Source organism: Podarcis gaigeae (genome assembly GCF_964106915.1).
Source record: "Podarcis gaigeae genome assembly, chromosome: 13".
Classification (NCBI taxonomy): domain Eukaryota; kingdom Metazoa; phylum Chordata; class Lepidosauria; order Squamata; family Lacertidae; genus Podarcis; species Podarcis gaigeae.
In genome coordinates, this window is record NC_139689.1 from 30,523,836 (window position 1) to 30,547,227 (window position 23,392).

The 23,392-nt window shown below is 44.4% G+C and overlaps 1 protein-coding gene across 1 annotated transcript in view; it reads right to left on the bottom strand.

Moving 5' to 3' along the window:
* Positions 1-23,079, bottom strand: part of TNS4 (tensin 4) — a 35,493-nt gene extending 12,414 nt beyond the window's left edge. The window contains exons 1-8 of the mRNA XM_083708741.1: positions 22,536-23,079; positions 12,564-13,175; positions 6,484-6,895; positions 5,426-5,841; positions 4,220-4,306; positions 3,056-3,163; positions 1,148-1,240; positions 382-459 (exon numbers count right to left, since the gene is read on the bottom strand). Of these exons, the coding sequence (XP_083564867.1) occupies positions 382-459; positions 1,148-1,240; positions 3,056-3,163; positions 4,220-4,306; positions 5,426-5,841; positions 6,484-6,895; positions 12,564-13,047 (1,678 nt within the window). The 5' untranslated portion in view covers positions 13,048-13,175; positions 22,536-23,079. The remainder of the gene's footprint in view (positions 1-381; positions 460-1,147; positions 1,241-3,055; positions 3,164-4,219; positions 4,307-5,425; positions 5,842-6,483; positions 6,896-12,563; positions 13,176-22,535) is intronic.
* Positions 23,080-23,392: the final 313 nt, after the last annotated feature.

The window sequence follows — 23,392 nt, forward strand, 5'->3', positions numbered from 1 at the left end:
TATCATATCACACCAATTTTGCGTCAGTTGAATTGGCTTGAATTTTCGGCCTCAGCTTAAAAGACTGTTACAAACCGTTATGTCCCTGAACAATCAGGTTGCTTGATGGACAGCCTATATGAACCTGCCTGAGTCCTAAAATTGGCCTCAGAGGCCCCGATAAGATTAATCAGGCTGGTGGGCACTGAAGACAAGGCCTTTTCAGATGATGGCCCCACATATGTCAAATTCCCTTCTCCAAGAACCTGTGGCCGTCCAGCCCCAGCCGGCACGTAAATCAGGAGAGCCTTATCCCTCTCCTATGTCTAGCATGAATACTAGACAGAGCACACTATTCCTTTCAGCGCTTCAGCAATTATTTGCTTCAGTTCCTAAACGTACCTTGGCTGGGGATAACCAGTCTGCAGGGCAATGCTAAAGGCATGATGGTGTGTTGATACACAAATGCCGAGAGACTTCCTGTAACAAAGAGGTAGAGGAAGAGGTTTGTACACGGTGTTCTTAAACCTCTGAACCCAAAATCTCTGCCAAAATTCTCATTTCCCCCCTGCATTCTGCCACTGATTAACAGCTGCACCGAATGTGTATCTGAAGAAGTGTGCATGCACACGAAAACTCATACCAATAACAAACTTAGTTGGTCTCTAAGGTGCTACTGGAAGGATTTTTTTTAATTTTGTTTCAGCTGCACTGAATGTTTGTTAATGAACTAGAGAAATTGTTATAGGGGAGCCATCGAAGAACTAACAGAAAACAGTTTTCAGAGATAACATGTCTTTTTCGGGACATTGCGAGACAAACCAGAGTTTATCATGTCTCATATCCATCCTTGCTCTTCCTAGGGTTGTCCAGAAACAGGTAAATATGAGATCTTGCTGCTGTCCTTGGAAACCAGCCAGCTCATTACTTTGGAGATCCACCCCAAATGTTTAGCAAAAGCCAGAGTGGGAACAAGCAGAATGGCTTGTTTAGTAAGAGTGTTAACATTGGACTGGATGGAACTTTGGTTTGATCCCGTTGGGTTCTTCTTAACAGCAAAATGCAGTAACTTCAGAAACACTCATGTTACACACAGCTTCCTAACAACAAATCCTGAACCAACTCTAGTGACATTTAACAAATAGATGCATCAGGAAGGCTGTGTTACCAAAATAGGGTTCTTCTTCAGCACCCTTAAGGTGCACTCCTCGGGCAGAAGACTCAATGAGGAAGTGCCTGATGGGATCACTGCCATCTTCCCCTTTGAAGCAAAAACAAATAGTGCTGAAACGAATTTGAAATGCAACTCTTGCACCAGAGACTTTGCAAAAACTGAACTGGCTTCTAAAAATTGGCTCGTGTCTTTGCATCCTCTTCTGCTTTCGCTTTCCACCCCCTTCCCCTTACTCATTTTAGTGCTATTTCACATTTTTTAAAAAAAATATTTACAAATTATAAATCACAAGTACAGATAGGTAGCCGTGTTGGTCTGCCATAGTCAAAACAAAAAAAATTCCTTCCAGTAGCACCTTAAAGACCAACTAAGTCAGTTCTTGGTATGAGCTTTCGTGTGCATGCACACTTCTTCAGATACACTTCTTCAGATATCTGAAGAAGTGTGCATGCACACGAAAGCTCATACCAAGAACTGACTTAGTTGGTCTTTAAGGTGCTACTGGAAGGAATTTTTTTTGTTTTAAATCACAAGTAGTGGTTCGTAAATAAACCCATTAGTTTCTGAACACTGTTTTGTGTATTCTTTGTACAGAAAGGTGGTATCATTTAACAAAAAATTAAAACAAACAAACATAGCAAAGCATATTCTGTTCCTAAATTCTTGGCCTTTTTTTCTTTTTTTAATCACCGATGCTATGTCTGTGGTACAACATTAAAACAGCTGGAGAGGGAGATTTTACTATTTGCCTCTCCCACCTCCCAGTTGTTTTACAGACATGGATTTCATTTCATTTTAAACCCAACAATTTATTGTCTCTCTTGAAAGGAGCCATGTGATCTGCCACCAACTTTAAGAGCTGTTCCTAAAATCTGTTTAAAGAAACGTTATAAAGAAATGATAGAAATAAAGGTTATACCATTTCAAATACATTCTCAATGTAAGCTGTTTAGTTGGAATCCTGAATGCAAAACAAGAGTTACATAGGTAACATCCTATGTGCAGAGACACACAGGCAACACCCACATCATACGTTTAAAGCACATGGCTTCCTCCAAAGAATCCAGGTCACAGTAGTTCACCCTCAAAGAAACTACAACTCCCTGCACCCTTAAAGAACTACAGTTCCCAGGATACTTCTGAGAAAACCATGTATTTTTAAATGGGTGGTGCAGATGTGACCATAGACAGTAGGCACTGTCACACCCTAAAACCACATCTTTCCAGTTGCAAGAGTGATGTGTGGTTCCAGTTTTATTTTTTTTATTATTGTTTTTAAAGTGCACCCCAGCCAGCAGAAGTTTGGGGAAGACACATACAGTCATACCTCGGGTTAAATTTGCTTCAAGTTGAGCGTGTTCAAGTTGCGCTCCGCGGCAACCTGGAAGTAACGGAGCGCGTTACTTCCAGGTTTCGCTGCTTGCACGTGCACAGACACTCAAAGTGACGTCACACGCATGCGCAGAAGGGGCGAAACGCGACGTGCACGTACGCAGACATGCCGCCGCTAGATATGTTTACCTCTAGATGTTCGTATCTAGAGGTACCACTGTATTCAGATCTCCTTTTCTATGTTCCCCTTCCTTTATCTATATTGTCAAGACAAAGACTGGAAACCTCAGGGCAGTAAACCCTGAGGCAGGTATTAAAATCCTGCAGCACAGTGGTATGCAGTGAAATTTTTCATAGGGGAACACAGGGCCAGAAGCAGCAGCTTGTGAGGGGTTTTGGGTGGTGGTGGCGATGTTGCATACATGAGCATTGTGCCTCCCCCCCCCCTAAGCTGGGCAGAAGCTCCTCGGGCTTTGGGAAGAAGGTGCCAGGGGAACAATCCACTGACCACACACCCCTGCTTGAGCAATACCAACCCCCTCCCCCCCCTCAAAAGGGAAGCCTCAGTACCTGTTTTGCCGCCGAAGACTTTCATGGCCAGGCCAAATGAGCCGCGGTAAGATGTGCTGTCCCGCATGATGAAAGTGCCAGGAGGTTCATCAGCTAGCATCTGGACAGCTGTTTAACGGCACACAGTAGGCAAAGCATCGCCATAACCAAAGAAGGGCGTTATTTTATGAAGGCAGGCGGGATGGCAATATTGTGATTAATAATAATAATAATAATAAATAATAATAATAATAGTGTGTATGGTGCTTTCTAGTGTTCAAAACATTTCATTGTGTAAATGCAAGGGACACATTTCTGCAGGCAAAAACACTTTGTATGCACAGCAAGACCAGTGTGCGGCAGTGCGGGGCTGTGGAGATAGGGAGAGTTCTGTGGGCCAGACAGGGAAGCCTGGAGGGCCACTTTGCACTGAAGTTCCCTGCCCTCATTGTAATCCTTGCAAGAACCCTGTGGTTGGACCTCCAGATGTTGTTGGACTCTGGAGGTGGTCTGGGATGGCCAGTGGTCTGGGATGATGTGAGTTGCAGTCTATCAGCATCAGGGGGGCTATAGGTTCCCTTTCTCTTGTATATGTGGACTTGCATGTGTTCTTCTCTCTTTGGTACTTTCAGAATAAGCGAAGGAGCATTGTCCAACTTGTGCTTACCTCTGATTTGTAAAGCCAGGGCAGGGGTAGTGGCGATTGCTGGGCAGGGCTGGATTTAAATGAAGAGAGGCCCTAGGCTACTCCACTTGTGATGCTCCTCCCCACCCCACCCCACCCTCACAACTGGGGAGCAGGCAGGCTGGTGAGGCCCCCTAGATGTAGAGGCCTGAGTTGCCCTGCCCTTGCATGAAGTCTTGGGTTTGCAATTTTGGGAGAGGGGAGACTGTGGCACTGGGGAGAGGGCAGGCTGGTGAGGCCCCCTAGATTAAGAGGCCCTAGGCTTCAGCCTACCTAGCCTATACATAAATCTGGCACTGTTGCTGGGGAAAGCAGTGCTCAGGAGAGCATCCTTAACCCTCCCCACCCCTGCCCCGACTGCCCAGTCGAGTTAGGAAAAGTGACTGAAAAGGATGACCCTGGGCCCTGCTATATCAGAGGAGGAAAATATGGCTGCAGCTTCATCCACTGTTTCTTAAATTCCCTGCTATTCCCTCACCTCCCTCATGAACTTATTTTACCTTGGTCCCTTGTGATGCTAGGCTTGAACCAATACTTGGAGGTGTCCATCACGAACTTCATCGTTGTCTGGGTTTCTTTGGAATAGCCTGCAAGAGGGAAGAGGATACAGGAAAAGCTGGAAGCAGTGTCCAAAAAGCGACTGCACTGATCAGAGAGACTAATCATTGTTCCTTTAAATTTTAGGCTAGGAAAACAGATGGCTTAAGTGGGGTCTGAAGGGGACTTATGAAATCATAAAGATCCAGGGGGAAAAAGACACATTATTTGAAATGAACCATCCATTGAAATGGCTTTACAACAGATTTATGGCAATACTGTAAGAGGAAAGTTACCTCTTCACAGAACAAAAATTAACCTGTTGAATTCACTGTTAAAAGATGTTAGCCATTGACTGAACTATACCTGAAAGTAGTTCCCTTAATGCCGGGTGAACGAAAGGTAAATTAATTTTAGGGTAGATCTTTTAAAGGTATCTAATTCATTTTCACATTCATTCTCTCCCTACCCTCTGCAGTATGACTGAATACTTAGCTTTCATTTTTTTAAATAAAGAAAGTTAGAAAGCAAAAAGTGGAGGCTGTGCTCTAAGGCTTATTAGGCAGATACGGAGATGCTGCTGTTGCTAAGATCTCCAAGTCACTTAATTACTGCTGCTAAGCAATCAGAAGGAAGGAATGTCCGGCATTTCTGGTATTGTCTGTGCTAAAGGGATTTTCCCTCTTCCAACAGGAGTAGCTTGCACCAAATAGTACAGGGAAAAAGCCTGTGATGCATTGTGCCTTTGACATGTGTGTGGCTGGTACAAATTAAACAGGGCAAGCCTTTTCTAGTATGGAAATAAAATTCTGGGGAAAGCTTCACCACCATTCTATCTGTCATGATATCTTTTTACTTGTGCGTGGCCCCCAATTTGCTTTTGGACCCCTTACATGAGCACAACAGCTTGTAATATTCTGAATGTTGGGTTTTATTTTGCTGAAGACAAACTTTTTATAAACTAAAAAGTTCATTTTGATGAACTTGAACTGTTTAATTAAAGGATGAACTCAAACCGGTTCCTTTTCTATGGGACAAACTTGAATTCATTTGTTTTTTTCAAATAAACATTCCAAGCACTGATCCTTTCCATGTGCCCCATTTGCAACAAAGTTGTTTTGAAATTTAAAATATATATAGGTTCTAATCACAGGGGTCAAATGACTTACTGTCCAGAGACGAAGAAGATGAGAGCGAGCTCTCTGAAGATGTTTTGTTGGAACTGCTGGCACCTGAAAATGAGCCAGAACTGGGTGGGACCATCTTCTGTTTGAAAGAACCTGGGTGATTCCTGTAAAGTTTGGAGGACATCTCACTGTCTTCCAGACGGCCGTTGATAAGCACAATGGGCACAGGGGATGGGGAGCTTCTGATAGGTGAAGGAGAGCAGCTATGGGTCTGTCCCTTCTGGAACGGCTGAGGTAGGGGAGAATTCCCTTTCTGGGAGCAACTGACGCCAGGATAGTAGGAACCTGAGCTCCAGGAACCAAGGGAAGAACCATTGAGGGATCCAACAGAGGAAGGACTTCCCGTTGACCTGGTCTGAGGAGTGTCGGGCTCATTGTTGGACAGTGACTGGGAGCTGCTGCAAAAGACGAAAGGAAACACAGGAGGAGGCATTAAGGAAGAGGCATAAAACTATTAGCACCAAGTCAAGGCCTGCAGGTCTTTCTGGCCTGAAGGGCACTGTCAAGTCACAAATTGTGCCTGCAGAAAGAAAGGAAAGAATTGGGAGTGTGCTTAGAGCACACATTCCTTGGAAACTTAGTGACTTTACACCATGGTAATTGACAGGTAGTGCAGCCCCACCCACCTGTCACAATGACCTGCGGGGAGGTGGTGAAGCTCAGGATCCAGTCTGTTCAACCAGATCCTGTTTGCTCCCCTGTCTTAAAGTATGTGGTGCCTCTTATCTTCCAAACTCAAAAATTGCAATTAGGCAAGGGATCTGCAACAAAAGGTTGCAGTGGGGAGTGCTCCAGTTCAGAATTTCAACCAGTCCCTTTTCCCCCAGGATACTCCATTCAATTCCTAGTCCTCTCCCATAATAGTCAGTTAGCATAAGGGTGCCCAGATGATAGAGCTTCTGTACATTTAATAGATGTGCATGATAAGCTTCCATCTACTGAAAACACCTCTTCTGCACAACTGTTGTTATAAAGGTACAGAAACCTGAATGAGTTAACTTTTAGATCAGGTACAAAGGATTCCCAAGCAACAACTTTACCTTCCAAGAATGTAGCTGGTGTCCGACCCAGGACTTGTCGACAGCAGAGATGCCTCGCTGCACCGCTGCACCAGCCTCCCATGCTGAGACAGCTTCCGTAAGTTCTCCAAGCCTGGGGAGGAAGCCAGGAGGGAGCTTGACCCGTAGCCCTTCTGGTCCTGCTGCGGGATGGAGATGCTTTCGGAGACTCGGATGCAAGCCGGCGACTGCCTCCCTGTGGGATACTGGGGGCCACCAGGATCATGGCCAACCATGAAGGTCATGTGGCCACTGGAGCGGGTTCCTCCATGTGGGAACAAAGGGCAGTGGTTTGGGGGAGACGTGGAATGTGGAGCGCTGGATGGACTCGCTGAGTTCTGCAGAGACTCCTGGCACTTTGCTCTGGCAGGTGTCATTTCAATGTACTTTATGTCTGGCAGAAAGAAACATCAAAAACTTCAGAAGCAAAAAAGAGCAACAGACAAGATGAAATAGAGCTCAGCAAAGCTTAGTCTTCAACCCTGTTTTTTTTTTAAAACAATATCCCTGTTTCGCTACACTAAGAAGCAATATATATTTTCACATCTATATATATTTGTGTTTTGTTCTGTACTTTTGTAAATTGCCCTGGAAGCATCATGGAAGGGCAGTGTGTGTGTGTGTGTGTGTGTGTGTGTGTGTGAGAGAGAGAGAGAGAGAGAGAGAGAGAGAGAGAGAGAGCGCATTGTAAAAAGAGCTTTACACTATTTCACACTATTCCTGTATGGCAGGACGCTGGACTAGATGGGGTCCCCTTGCAACTGAACAGTTCTATGATTCAGTAATCCTTGCAGCAAAATCACCACCACCACTGCTCTGTAGAGTGAGGAAAAGCATCCTTCATGAATTTGGCTTTCAGCAACTGTGAAATGCTAGAGGGGCGGGAAAATTCTGGCTACTCTCACCCTTAAAGCAAATTCTGAGAGGCAGTTAGATAGATAGATAGATAGATAGATAGATAGATAGATAGATAGATAGATAATTTATTATAGTCAAAGACCAGCTCACATAACACAATAAAAACAGTGTTCATAAAGATAAAATATACAATCAGAGCAGATTGCAGCAATAACTCATGAGTTAAAATTGGCTTTCATCAGTTCATCCTGGCTGGCTCTATGAAAAGGCACTCGATGAAAACCATTTTCACGAAGAGGAATCTGCAAATGTTAGAATTAACCGTGCTCCCATCTCCCCTTGGTTGCCTGCTGTGTGAGTCACTTCCTCAAAAGCTCAAAATTTGGTTGCCCCTCCCCAACCCAATTTGAAGGCTGCTTCTACTCTTTAAAAAATGGACTCTTTTTGTTTCTTTCCCCATTGTTCTCTTTGATCTTTCATGAAAGTTATTGTTTCTTTCCTAACAAGAGAGTAGGATGACTTGGGGGCAGAGGACAGAACTTCTGGTTTAAGGTACATCCACTACCTGAGAGGCAGTTAGATTTGCCTCGGGACAAATCTTGGAGAAACGCCCCAGTTGCAGAAACGCCTCAACCCCTTTCAACCAGCTCAACCCTACAGCATCAAACTGCAAGCAGCTGCGCAGTGACGCTCAAATGTTTATAGCTGCTGATTCTTCAAAGCCGCATTCAAATCATGCCTCTGTCCTTCGACCTGTTTTCAATGCCAGGACCTGGTGTTGGGATACACACAGTAAGAAAAGCAGCCAAGAGCAAGTCTCCGGGTATGTGCAGAGTGTAGTGATGGGAAATGATGGGGTTAAACAGTAAGTGCATTCACTATGTTGGGTTAGAGCTAAACAGTCCACCTTCAGACCATTCTTGCAGTTACTTTCGTTTTCCTATTCAGTTCTCTCTTTGCTCAATAAATAAGTCTAGGTTTTGAGGTCTGCAAAAAGACAGGGAACTAAACAAGAATGTTTGGGGTATGGGGCAATCCATCTGGGCTGTCAATAAGAAGCATTAGGCTGACAGGAACTAGGGACAGTGCCTTCTCAGTGATGGCCCCATATTAATGGAATTGCCTACAGCCATTTCACTGGAGACTTTAAAAAGAATTTATCAGCTGGTTTAATTAATTGTTGAGTTTTACTGCCCATTTTAAGGAATGTAATGTGGCTTTTAATAGGCTTTAAATGTTTGCTGTGGAATTATTTTGTACCCTGCTTGTGAAGGCAAGGACCCTGAAATGCATTTTATAAACCTTTTAAGAAGCAAACTGAGATCAAAGGTCACTCCTGGCTTAATTCCAGGTACTTTCCCTTTCCAGGTACAAACGACCTCCAGGATCTGGAAGGCAAACAGCCCTGCCAAAACATGGGTTATATAGAGTCATTCCAGTCATGATCATTGGGCCCATTACTTGTTGGCACCTGTATGGGTGTGGCTGATGCTTTAGTTTTTCTCATAGGTCCTGTCTGTACCTGACTCCAGATGAAAAACATCTGGTGACTCCCCAAGAATACATCAGGAGCAAAACCACACCTCAGCGTTGGCAATGATCTTGAAATATCTTTTTCTGATATTCTCCAGAGGTGGAGAAATCTGTGACCCTCTATATGCTGTTGGGCTTCAACTCCCATCATCCTGGGCCATCAATGGGCCATTCTGACTTAAGCCATTGGAGTCCAATACTGTACACCTGGAGGGCTACAGGTTTCCCAACCTTGTTATACACAATTACATACATATACATAAAAATAAAATGGGGATCTTTACTATCACAGCATCAATGAGTTTGTGCAGGATTTGCATAATATTAGTGCCACTTTACCAACCCTGGAGGAATAACCTCGGGCGTGGGGGGTGGGAACAAGTTTGCTTTTATTACCAAGTGCGTGACACATTTGTTCAGTTTGGACATAGAGGCACAAAAACTCTCAGCGGTTTCCCCCCCCCCCAATTCTTCTGGGAAGGCTTCCCATTTCAATCTTTTCTCTCCTCTGCAGTTGATCTCTTTCTAGAGATTAGATTGCAATCCAACAACTGTAATCTGCACTGAAGATGTTAATTTTTTCAGTTGATTTGGAAGTATACAGAAAGAGAAGGAATTGCGCTAAACAGGAGGCAAAGTTCTAACCACTTTTTGAGTGCTCTAAGTTCTTCACATATAGCCGCTGCATGGAACCTGTAGCCCTCCAGATGTTGCTGAACTCCCATATTATTTCATTCAAGTTTGGTCAGTACAGTGGTACCTTGGGTTACATACGCTTCAGGTTACAGACTCCGCTAACCCAGAAATAGTATCTCGGGTTAAGAACTTTGCTTCAGGATGAGAACAGAAATCGTGCTCTGACAGCGCAGCAGCAGCGGGAGGCCCCATTAGCTAAAGTGGTGCTTCAGGTTAAGAACCGTTTCAGGTTAAGAACAGACCTCCAGAACGAATTAAGTTCTTAACCCGAGGTACCACTGTACAATTAACCTCACATGGGCAGGGGTAGGAGGAAGACAGAACCTGACAGAACAGAGCAGTGTTTCCCAAACTTGGGTCTCCAGATGTTTTTGGACTACAATTTCCATCATCCCTGACCACTGGTCCTGCTGGCTAGGGGTGATGGGAGTTGTAGTACAAAAAAAATAGCTGGAGACCCAAGTTTGGGAAACACTGAAATAGAGAGACAAACTACCTATTACTTACAAATACTCTTATTTTTCCCACCTCAAAAAAAGTTCACAAGCTAATGAGTTCCAGTTAGGATGGCCAATGATCAGGGATGATGGGAGTTGTAGTCTAGCAACATGAGGAGGACCACAGGTTGCCCATTGTTGCCCAACAGGGTTCTAGGTGCGCAATTCCCACTCGTGAATCTTTCCTGATAGCCAATTGCATGCTTTTTGCAAGAGGGCAACATAGCAATTTATAACCTGTGCACATCCTTTGTGAAATGATGCGATGTGTCTGTATTTTGTACTCTGAAAGTAGTGCCAAAGTACAAAACCTAGCAGGTTGGTGTGAGTCATGCTGCCTTGTTATGCAATGTGTCTCTGCCTTTCCTTTAGGCTTAGCATGACACGGTCATCATCGATGGGGACCAGAAAGCTCAAATGGGCAATTAGCTGGTTCAAGCACCGAGTGGGAGCATGATAGCCACCTGCCAGAGTGGAGGTCACAGAATCATAGAAGTGTATTATTATCATCTGGCTGGATTTCCCAACTGTGGAGTTGGAAGGGATCCTGAGGGTCATCTAATCCAACCCCCCGCAAAGCCAAAATAAAACTGATAAGTAAACCATATAACAACACATTTAAAAGCCTGCCAGAACAAAAATGTCTTAAACTCCCACCTAAAGGACAACAGAGAAGGAGCTGGTCTAATCTTCCTTGGTATAGAGTCTTACAATTAAGGTGCTACCACTGCAAAGGCCCTGTCTCACATCCCCGCCATAGACACCTGCCTTGATGGCAAAGTGCAGAGTAGGTGCTCCCTTTGAAGATGACTGTTGATGAGTTGATGAGTGCGTTCATGCAGGAAGAGGGGGGCCTTCAAATTCCCTGGTCCCAAATCATTTAGGCCGGGCTTTATATGAAAAACTATGCATTGCGCCGTGGCTTCCTGAATTTCGGGTTTTGCCAAGTGGGTTCTGCGACATCACCCAGGAAATCTTGTGATGCGGGCTGAGACATCATTGGCTACATTTCCATTTTAGATAAGAATATCTATTGTGTGTGCAAACCTTTCCAGCAACATAGAAAAAAGAAGTGTGTGGGATGGAAAGAAGCAATTTATTCCTAGTTTCCTGACATGCTTGGTTATTGCAGCTCAAAGATAAATCTGTGGGGGAGACGACAGTTAATCTCATGTTGCCCTTGGCAATCATCGCAGGGAACACCCTCTGAGACATCACCACTGAGTTTTTAAAAAATGACTAAGCAGACTTGTCTCAACAGGCTCCTCCCCACCCCCAGCCCATGTCATGGGCAAAACACACGATGCTGCATTTAATTGGCACATCTAATCCAATCAAGAAAAATCAATCAGGTGTGTTAGAGGGAACAATCATATGGAATTTAGAGGGGGTGGGGGAGAAACACCACAAACTAGAACAAGTCAATGGATGCATCATACGCCTAGTGGTCACAAACTGCCAGTGAGGTGGTCAACATCATCTGAACTGAACTTTGTCAAAGGTCCCATCTGCACTGCACATTTAAAGCAGCTTCCTACCATTTTAAACAGGCATGGCCTGCCCCAAAGAACCCTGGGAAATGTAGTTTGTTAAGGCCACTGAGACTTCTCCTCACAGAGCTACAATTCCCAGAATTTTCCTTAAAAATAGCTCAAAAACTTCTCTCTTTTTTTTGAAAATTTGCTCAACATTGGATTTTCACTGTTTGAAATATGGCAACCTTAGTGGTTGGGTGTGTGTGTGCGCGCATTTGTGGTGGAGCAATCAATGATGTCCCCATCTACAGTCTGAAGGAATACAACTCAGGTCAAGCCTAGATTAAAGGTATGGAAGACCAAAGGCTAATACAGTGGTACCTCCGGTTGCGGAGGGGATTCATTCCACAGATCTGGTTGGATCCCGAGGTTTCCACAACCTGAGGACCGCTTCTACACATGCATGCGTGGCGAAACCCAGTCAAATTCTTCTGGTTTTGCCGCTTTCGCATCCTGAAGTTTACATAACCAGAGGGTTACGTAACCGGAGGTACTAGTGTAGAAGACTATCAGCTTTCCTATCCTTCTGCTATTCTCAGATACAGCAACCTATGAGGAAGGGAAGCCGAAGGGCAGGTGACTAGTCCAGGGAAGCTCAGCTTCATTGGCTGGGCTGGGAAATTGAAAGCCTAAAAATTATGAGGGCTTAAGGCTACTTATTAGCCTCGTGGTTGATTTGGCCCTAAACTCAGTCACAGATTCGTCACCGCGTCTGCTGTTTGTCAGAATGGTGAAACATTCACCACTACAGGTTTATGGAAGCTGTTTTTGGGTGGGAGCTAAGTTTCCAGCGATTTGGGAGAGTGAGAGCTCCTCTGAGGGACACCACGCAATAAACTCCCATGGGGGCAGGCAACAGGGAGAAAGGTCAACCCTCGGTGATTTGACCCTCTCATCAGCTCAGCAGACTGAGCCCTGTAACTCAATGAATTCCACACCTTACCTGGGGATTCTGGCTCCTGTTTTGGGGCCACTGCTGTGCTGCTTTGTGGAACAGCTTGGTTAGGACTCTGGCTTTGGATCGGATTCAGCTGGAGAGGCTGGAAAGTGGGATCAATTTCCAAGATCAGGCGGTTCAGTTTATCAATGGACACATCCAAAGTGGGAGAGAATTCTGGGCAGCTGTCATTGCCCGTTTCTGTCAGCTCCTCTGGCAGACATTTATCCCCCAAATTTGGGGATTTCATAGGTGTGGCCTCTGCCGGCTTACAGGAGTCATAGAGTTCCATCTTGGGCAGTAGACCTCCTTTGCCTTGGGTCAATGAGATCTGTCTGTCCCAGCCTTCTACAGAATAATATAAATACTGCGATGGCGAAGTGTGGCAAGGCGAATAACCGTTAGGCTGCAAGCGAGCGTGGTCTTCTTGGGACGAAACACATATTGTCTGTCCGACCCTAAGCACATGGTTTGGCATCACCCTTGACATCCTTCGGGTGTGAAGTCTTCAAGGATTGTTTATCTTCTCTCTCTCTCTCTCTCTCTCTCTCTGAGCGGCTGAGATGTTGCAAACACCTGCAAACTTTTCCTGGAGCCTGCAGCATCAAAGGAGGAAACCTGTGCAAACAGAATGTTAAAACAGAAGATAAATGGTTATGAGTACTCTAGTAATGCACTTTAGTTTCAGAATGGCAGGTAATGGGGCAGAGAGGGAGAAAGGCAGTTTAGTTATTTAATTGTAAGCAGAAGAAAATGCATTTCTTCCAGGCAGTGCTGGTGGGGAAGAAAACAGGTTTGTTTGTTTTTTAAAGAAAAGACATGGAGTCCTTGAGCAAAGTAGGAACAACAGATGCAGAGCCCAAAGTTTTATTAACAAATGTAACTATAACACAGGGGTCAGCAAACTTTTTCAGCAGGGGGTGGGTCCACTGTCCCTCAGACCTTGTGGGGGGCCAGACTATTTTTCTTGTGGGAGGGAATGAACAAATTCCTATGCCCCACAAATAACCCAGAGATGCATTTTAAATAAAAGGACACATTCTATTCATGTGAAAACATGCAGATTCATGGACTGTCCATGGGCCAGATTTAGAAGGCGATTGGGCCGGATCTGGCCCCGCGGGCCTTAGTTTGCATACCCGTGCTATAACATCTGTGATTCCTTGCAAGTGGACAGAGAATAGAGACCAGTTTTATTAACAGGCACAGAAAGGAAAGGGCAACTCTGGGAAGGGCTGAAGACGGTGCAGCAGCAAAAATGGGCAATTGCACTGATACACAAAAACATAGCACAGATAGGAAAATAGAGATATAGATTAGCAGCCAGGAACCTCCGGCCCACAGGTTTAATTCTGTTGGGTATAATCAACCTTGAATGGCTCCAGTCAGTAGAGGGCAGGGTTGAGAATATAATAGTCAGGTAAAAGTACACTTTTGTGGTTTCCCACTAAAACCCTCCCCCGCCCCAAACTCTGCCGCTTCTTCCCATTATTATTATTATTATTATTACTAATGCTCCACCTTTTCCCCTGATGGGACTCAGGGCAACTTACAGATAAAAACAAGAATTGCTAAAAGCAGAAAGAACTACCACTGAAAAAACAATTAAACATTAATAAAATTAAAACTATATACACATATAAAATCTGCTTACAAATTGCAATAAAAGCAGCACAGCACCAGTTCTTTAATTAAAACAAGAAGGTATTCAACCTGGTGGCAGAAGGACAGTAAGGACCAGTCTAGCTTCTCCAGGGAGGGAATTCCAGAGACTGGGAGCAGCCAACCAGAAGGCCCTGTCCTGCATCCCCACCAAACATGCCTGTGAGAGGGGCAGGACCAAGAGAAGGGCCTCCCCTGAAGATCTCAAAACCTGGGCAGGTTCAGGTGAGCAAATGCAATCTTTGGACTTAATATGTTTGCACTAAAGTCATTTCGGGCTTTATAGGTAATAGGTAATAGGTAATAATCAGCACTTTGGATTGCACCTGGAAACTGAAGGGTAGTCAGTGGAGCTGTTCTAGCAAGACAGTATACAGTGGTCCCTCAGGTTAAGTACATAATTCGTTCCAGAGGTCCGTTCCTAACCTGAAACTGTTCTTAACCTGAAGCACCACTTTAGCTAATGGGGTCTCCTGCTGCTGCCGTGCCACCGGAGCACGATTTCTGTTCTTACCCTGAAGCGAAGTTCTTAACCCGAGGTACTATTTCTGGGTTAGTGGAGTCTGTAACGTGAAGCGTATGCATAGGTGCCGACTCCATGGGGCCTGAGGGGGCCCGAGCCCCCTCAAAAAGGGGCTCCGCCCCCCCAATAATTTAAGAAAATTATTAGTTATATTATGCTTTGTAAAATCACAAAATTATGTTGGTATTTTTTATTTTCCTTGTTTGACGATAGTTACCTTTTAAAATACATTCAGTAATGAGTTAAAACAAAGCCACTCCCGATCTAGAGAGGGGGTGGGGTTGCGGGCTCTCGACCCATCAACAATCTCGCGGGGCTGGCGTCAGCCCCGCGAGAAGCGGGGATTTCCCCTAGCTCATTAATATTCACCGCCCACGGCGGCAGCCAATCAGTTGCCGCAAAGGGCGGGCCCTCACAGGTTCACTTAAGGTCGGGGCAGCCCGGGGCTCGCCCCTTTCGTTCCCCCAGCAGCAGCGGTTTGGAGGTCTTGGGCCCCCCCAATATTTTTTATAAGTCGGCGCCCTTGAGCGTATGTAACCTGAAGTGTATGTAACCCGAGGTACCACTGTACTCCCTATAACCAGCCTTGGTCAGTAATCCGGCTGCAGCTCTTTGAGCCAATTTAAGTTCCTGAGCACTTTTCAAAGGCAGCCCCATGAGGACCACATTACAGTAATCCAAACGGGATGTAACTCGTATCAGCTAACACCATGCTCTCCTGCAGATGGTCAGAACAACTGTGGAAAGGTTCACCGCTATGTATTTCTTTGTTTACCTTTCTTTCCTTGTTAGACCTCAGGCGCACCCATAAAGTTAACTTTCTGCAAGCCTGCTTAAGATACTCCAAAGCTTTCACCACTACCGCTGCAAGCCCTTTCAGGAACAGACAAATGGGTGTCAGGCTAAGTTTATAGCTTAGGCTCAAGGCAGGGAGAAGGTAAGGGCTGCAATTGCTGCCGTACGTCATGTCTAGCAACTGTTGACTTACTGCCCTGAAGGCTGATGAGAGAGGCAGATGAAAAAAGGCTTAACGAATAGCCAGGACGTTATGCTCTGGGAATTATATAACTGTTGGACGTGAACAAAAGTGGCTCCTTTCTGTCCCCCTTGTATCTGGAAAGGAAACTAGAGATCAATGCATTTCAGAGGACTTTCTCCCCCACATAATAGGTGTTTCTGATTTGGGAGAAGGCTTAGTGCCATTTTACATAGATATGTAAGGATTTGCACAATCGGGGTGAAGAAAGGTTCTCACATTTTTTTTTTGAACTTCTTCCTCTTTTAAACGTGACCCATCTCCTGCCCCTTCCATACCAATGATCTGTTTTACATGCACCGTTGGAAGCAACCCAAGAAGAAAGGAAACTGCGTTACATAGAGACTGAACATTGCTCCATTAAGCTCAATGTTGTCTACACAGACTGGCAACAGATGTGTAGGGCTCAGGCAGGAGACTTTCCCGGCCCTTCCTTGAGATGTTGGTGGACTGAACCTGAGCTACAGTCTCCCCCCAAACCTTCTGCCTGCACACAACTTCTTTTTAAATCTAATACTGGCTACACCTTTGACTGTTCCTTTCATAGGTAAATTTCTACGTAATAGTCCAGGATGGACTATTGTCTCCTCAATAGTAAGAGCTAATGGTTTAGAAATTATTAGGGATCTCTTAGTGTTTTGGAATGCCCATCAGATGCTTGCAAAGATTGCACATCTTCAGATGAAGGTGAGGTGAGATCTCATTGAATGTTAAGCTTGGAAAGGAGCCTAGAGGTCATCAACTTCCCTGCTCTCCCATGCAAAAGAAACCAAGCTTGGGTACAGTCACTCCCTGGAATTTCCAATTACAGTTGTACCTCGGAAGTCAAACAGAATCGGTTCGGGAAGTCCGTTTGACATCCAAAATGTTTGACTTCCAAACGTGGCTTCTGATTGGCTGCAGGAAGCTGTGGAAGCCCTGTCAGACATTTGGCTTCCAAAATAATGTTCAAAAACTGGAACAATCACTTCTGGTTTTTGATTGTTCGGGAGCCAGAACGTTTGACTCCCAAGGCGTTGAGGAGTCAAGGTACGATTATACTCCAAGATCTAAGGGGTGCTTCACAGCATCACTGCAATAGAGCAGCAGTCCCCCCCCCCCAGCCTTTTTCTGAGAACAACACACCAAATTAAAAATAAGGTTGGGATGATTTGGGGACTGAGTGAGAGCCAGGGTGATGCAGTGGTTCATATGTTGCACTAGGAGTGGGATAACCCAGGCTCAAACATCCCCCCCACTATTAGACCATGAGACTCATCGACTGCCCATTGAGCCTGTCACAATCTCTCAGGGTTGTTCTGGGGAGCTTCTTGGAGGAAAGTCTGGATTTAAACGTCACAAATGAATAAATAAAATTCAGACACCCTCACACACCCAATGTAGATGGGTTGCTGTTGTTGTTTTGGAAAACTTTGAACCACAACAATTTCCTATGCCAGGGGTCTGCAACCCGCGGCTCCAGAGCCGCATGTGGCTCTTTTACACCTTTGCTGTGGCTCCGGGGCGGATACTAGTGAGGGGAGGAGGCGCATTGTGAGCCCCGACACTCCCCAGTGTGGCGGGTGCTGTACTGGCTGTGAGTCCTGCACCGTCCCGACGTCACCTTCCCGCCCGCCCGCTACATTGTAAGGGGCATGTACGCTGGTCACTGTTTTGAAGGGGAGTGAAGAACACACACACAAAAAAGGTAACTTGTTAATTTAACGTTTATTTCTATGAGGAGGAGTAATTCTGAGGGGTCAAACAAAGAAATAATAAAAAAGTGACAAAAAAGTTATTTTTATAATGACGAGTTTTGCGGCTCCCAGTTTTTTTTTCCTTCGGAAATGGGTCCAAGTGGCTCTTTTTGTCTTAAAGGTTGCAGAACCCTGTCCTAAGCAAATCAGGCTAATTCGAATAGAGTAATCTACGTTGGAACTTTTTCCATTTGCATCAGAGTTTTTTATTCTTCTTCTGATGCCTCTGAGAGCGATCTAATATAACCCATTGAATTTACTTGTAGCAAAACACTTGCCCAAAATTTTATTTGCGGTTGGCACTCGCTCATTGCTGCTAACGAACTTGTGAAATGGAAAACATTCCCACAGAGAAATGAAACACTGGAGAAGTTCCCACCGTACGTCACTGATGTGTGCATAATTAAAACAACAACTGAGCACAGTACTGGAAGTGGAGGAAAAAACAGCGGGGCAAAACCTTCCTCCCAAGAGGTTTGCCCAGAGACCCTCTTCAACTGCTAAACAGTAAGGGAATCCTGGTATTATTTCTAGAGCTTTTTAACAGCTAAGCACTGTTCAGAAGCTGAAAGGAGATGAGCGCTGCCTGCGGGCTCACAATCTGATAGCGACAGACAATAAGGAGCAAAAAAAAACAAAAAAAAAAAAACAACAAATGGAAAGGAGGAAAGCTGCAGGCCATAAGCTCTTTTCTTGGAAAATCCGTGAGAAGGAGATGAGGTTGCTGCAGGTGCTGCTTTAAATAAATAGGAGGAGATGGAGTAGTGCGAATGTTAGAAAGCTGGAAAGTGGGAAGAAAGTGAGCAAGAGAACAGTAGAAATCTGAAGAGCTTTGTATAGTAAAATGAAGATGATGTTGCAAGATAGACAAGGAGGAGCTAAAGAAAATAGGTAGAAACATAGCCCTTTGCAGAAGATTTTTTTTTATAGAATATTTATTAAAATTTTCAATAATAATACAATGAAAATCAAAAAGAAAAAATAACAAAATTACAAAAATAAAAATAATTAAAAACACACAGAATTTCCATTACTTATTTTCCATTAACTTATTTCCCGGACCTCCTCATACCTCCCTTTTTTGTATTCCAATTCAAATTGTTAGTTCAGCAAATCCTTACCAATAATTTTTTACCTATTTCTAGACCTTTTTTTTCATATTCTCTTAAAGCATTACAGCTGGAAACCACTTAATTTCTATCCAACATCATTCTAACATTCATTAATTTTGCAATATTTCTGTAGGTAGTCTTTAAATTTCTTCCAATCTTCTTCCGCCGACTCTTCTCCCTGGTCTCGGATTCTGCTCCTTTGCAGAAGATTTTTACAACACTTATACCCCACTTTTCCTCCAAGGGGCTCAAGGCCGCATGTCGCCATTTTCATTCTTACAAGAACCCTGCAAGGCTGGGAGAGAATGACTAACCCAAGCTCTCCTTGGAGAGCAATTGATTAGCAAAAGAAATGCTTCCTTTGCTCGTGGGGTTCGGAAGCGTATCATAATGGTTTCAGGCGATTGACAAGTGGGTGGGTCAAAGTGGAACATGGAGTATGTGGTAGGGATGTCAGAATCTGGCTCGTGGTGGGCGGTTGGCGAAGTCAGACTCTGACCTGCTGGAGGAATCCAGTTCCCCATCCCTGGTCTACACAATCTATTTGAAAGAAAAACACACACCACTTTTAGCTAGCAGACCATGTCCTGAGATTCATACTTAGGAATTAAATATCTGGGAAAAGTTGAGCAACAATAAGAGCAGGGGAGTCCAGGTTGCTTGAAACACAGAGCCTTCATGGGAGACATTTTGTAAATGCTCGGTATGCTTCATATGCATATTTCCTGTTAACCTTACAACGGTCCTGCAAGTTATGCCAGTATTATTATCATCTTCATATTGCAGATAGGTAGCTGAGAGAACAGTGGCTTATCTGGAGTCCCCTAGTAAGTTCAGGGGTGGGGTGAGATTTGACCCAGAAATTTTCTGGCAAATACTCTTAGCCCCTATACTAGACAAGCTCTTTTTAACTACCAGGCGTTTAGTAATTTACTAGAGGTGTCAGTGACCAGTTAATAAAATAAATGGGGGGAGGACAGAGATGATATTTATTGTGAGTCGCTTTGGACATTTTCTTAATTTAAAGGCAGGCTATAAATGCCTGTCCCTTATTACTAGCCCTTTTCACACTACCAGTCCTTCAAACAGGACCAGCCAAGATATTTTGCTTCCTGAGGTAAAGCGACCCCACCCCCACTCCAAGTTAAGCTGTCCATGGCTATCCATGTTATTTTGGCACCTGAGGCTGAACACACCACAAAAACTGCCCTCTGGCAGTAAACACATAATATGGATAAATTGAATTAACCAACCATTTGCTGCCCTTTCATGATGCCCCAAATCGACTGCCTGAGGCAGCTGACTCACCCTGTCTAATAGGAGGGTCAAATTCCTGCCATGAGGACTACAGACAATCACCCTGGGCCTTTCTAAAGTCACACCGTTTTGTGCTTTGTGTCTCCAAGTCCGTGAGGCATATTAACATTAGGCTGTGTTGACTAGTAACATGGCTTCTTGTTACTATAGTCAAAACAAACAAGCCTCAGCATGGCAACGGTATCCCGCCATCTCCCTGGCACACCCTCTTAATCCAGGAGCGCCACAAAGGAACCCAATGATGATTAAGGAGTGTGTAATCTGTGATCCGGCCTTCCTTCCCACGTTATTTCTAGGATAAGGAAATGGGCTTGTTTGCTTTTGCAGCTCAAATTTCGTGATCATGGTATCTCCCCTGCAGCTCAAATTTCAAGCGGGAAGAACAAAAAAGAGTGACTAAATAGTCAGCTTTGAATAAATGTTGGCCCCCACTGTTAAACAGGGATGAAGTTATTAATGCCAATTTCTCTCAGTTTCTATATTTACAATCTTCAATTCAGTTCTTTCCATTTTCACACACATATTTTTGAGGTTTGTTTGTTTTAAAGTCTTAGGTTGAAAATTTGTACACATTTCTCCTCGTCTACGCATTTTTTTTGAGGGGGAAGAACATTTTTTCTTGTAACAGCATGGATTTCAGCATGTTATTTCCACTAATCAATCAATCAATCAATCAATCAATCAATCAATCACTTATTCTTCTGTTTGCAGCCTTTCCAAAGTTCACACCATGTGCAAAGCGGTTTACAATGTATAAAAAATTAAATAGCTATGAACATAACAAAACTAGTCATTAACAATAAAAAAACAAAAAAACTACACACCCAAAATGAAAAATTCCATATAAATCACAAGATCCAAAATATAGATATAAAAAATCAACACCAACAAGATCAACAACACCCACCCCTCAAAACCCCCTAAACATGAATTTTTGTACACATTCTTGTGGTTGGAGAACCTAATTGCAAAATTCAGACCCAGTCTGAAGGAGAACCGAGCTTTGGTTCACATATTGTTTTGGAAGTGCAAATTTGCAAACAAATCCCACCCCCGCTTTCCTAACTGTAGGTCAGTGTTTGATGCAGCAATACTGCTCTCAATAGCTTACAGAGCTTGGATCAAAATCTAGTGTATCATATCCAAAGAACCCATGTCTGTTTTTACTCTGGTCCTGTCAGCAGCCCTTTAATTCCATTTTCCCTATCTAGACCATGATTTCCATGACCCTCCAGCCTTCCCTTTTTTGCAGTCAGCAATTCTACAGTTTACCCCTCACAGAGCTACAGTTCCCAGCACCCTTAACAAACTACAGTTCCTAGGATTTGTGGGGGAAAGCTTTAAAGGCATGGTGTTTGGATTAAAGTGGATTACAGCACTTTAGCACTCTTATGTAACTAAGGGCCCATACACAGTGTAAATTTAAAGCATATATTTTTCCTCACAAAATTCTGGGCACTGTAGTTTGCCCCTTACAGAGTTAAGAGTTGATGGGAGTTGTTGCTCTGTGACAGGTAAACTGCAGTGCCCAAAATTCATTCAGCGAAAACGTGCTTCAAATGTACTGGAAATGTATAGTGCTTACTTAGCCAAACTCACTTCAAACAGAAAACAACTGCAGGCGTTTCATTGTTAGGAAAATGGCGGGAAAATGCAATGAAAAGTGTGGGCGGAACAAATAAATTGCAGGAAAACATATAAACACCGCACAGACAAATCAGGATGAACACTTAATCTCCTTGCAAACAAATCAAAAGGAATGTTCAAAAAAGACTAGGCATCGTCTACCCTCCACATAATCTTTGTGCAAGAAAATCTGGGCAAATGTTCAATAAACATCATCTGGAGGAACCCTGAGAAAAGACAGGATGACAATGACAGGACGATGGTGTCATGTGGATGCCCCATAAAAAGTGAGCCAACGAAGCATGACAATTCCATACTAAATCCCTGATATTGAAGCACCCCAGGTTTTGGAAGTTCATAGCTAGTGTCAGGGCTCACCCTGTCCAGCAGTAAGCAGGATCCCCCACAATTTCCCCCGACAAGCCAAAACCCACTTAACTCTTCCTCTGAACATCAACCCCTATTATCCAGTTTGCTCCATGAATAAAGACCAGGTGCAACCAGGCTGTCCTTCCCGCCCTGTGCCAACAGCACTTGCAAAGGTAGAAGAGAAAAGTGAGGTCAAGAGTCGAAACAAGCAACTTCAGTTCTTTCGTGTACATTTTGCATACTACATGCATAATGAAGAGTATGACTGCTCTAGAACCGAAAGGATTCTGCAGCGTTTGGGGGTTTCTTTATCACCGTGTTCTAGATCTCTGGACCCAAACCAGTCACAAGAAAAAATGGATGGAGGGACCCTGCATTTTACATTCCAATCCATCAGACATGACATATCATAGTGGGACAGATATTATGCAACTTAATACGGGACGTTGGAAAAAAGTTGCAACCATAAGTGAAGAACAGAAGGTAAACAAAAAAGAGAAAGGGAGAGGGAGAGGGAGAGGGAGAGGGAGAGGAGAGAAAGAAAGAAAGAAAGAAAGAAAGAAAGAAAGAAAGAAAGAGAAAGAATCATTCCATTACCTAAGCTGCAGCAGCTGTTTTCTGTGATATACTCACTCCGAAGTGTGGCAAAGGGAAAGTGTGAGAAGATATGAGTGCCTTGAGGGTGCTGTTGCTTTAATGGTCGTCCCGTCCCGCCTATGCCAGGTGAGCTCATGGCAGCCACACCTGGATTGCTAAGGCGTGTCTCTTCGAGTCATGTCCAGGAGTAATGAAAAAAAGCCCAAGAAGTTGACTGTGGAAGCTGGCAGCCGGCCAGGCATGCTCCCTCCACCGCAACTCGTTGCTTCACTTAGCAGGAAGACAAATGGCTGCATAATGTAAAGGGGAAATGAACAAACAGAGAAATAAAGAAGTGAATCTGGGCATTTGACAAAAGGAGGTGGGGGGATTTTATCCCGATTTCTGGTAAACAAGAGGCATCCAGGCTCCCTCATTCACAGTCTGGAATAACAGACAGAGAGTGTTCCTGAGAATGTGCAGAGCGCCCTTCACTCACCAACAAGAACTTGTGTGGTGAAAAGCATGGGCAGAGCGTTGCCCCAGGCACAGTTTCCCCCAGGGCACATTCTGCCCCTGCCAGCCCTGCACTGCTTTGCAAATCGAATCCCACATCCCAGCCTCATGAAGCAGCGTGGGGCGGGCAGGGTGTCAGGAGGACGCAACAAGCATGTGACTTTCAATCAGAGAGACTGAGTGGATTGGAAGGGCATGTGCCTGTCTTGCTGTGTCCTCCTCATGTCGCCCTCCACTCTCTGCCCCCGCATGCCCACCTTGGGCACTGGGAACCTACCCTCCAACATTTCTCCAATGAAAATAGGGACCTCCTAAGGAAAAGTGGGACATTCTGCAATCAAATCAGAAACTGGGACGGCTTC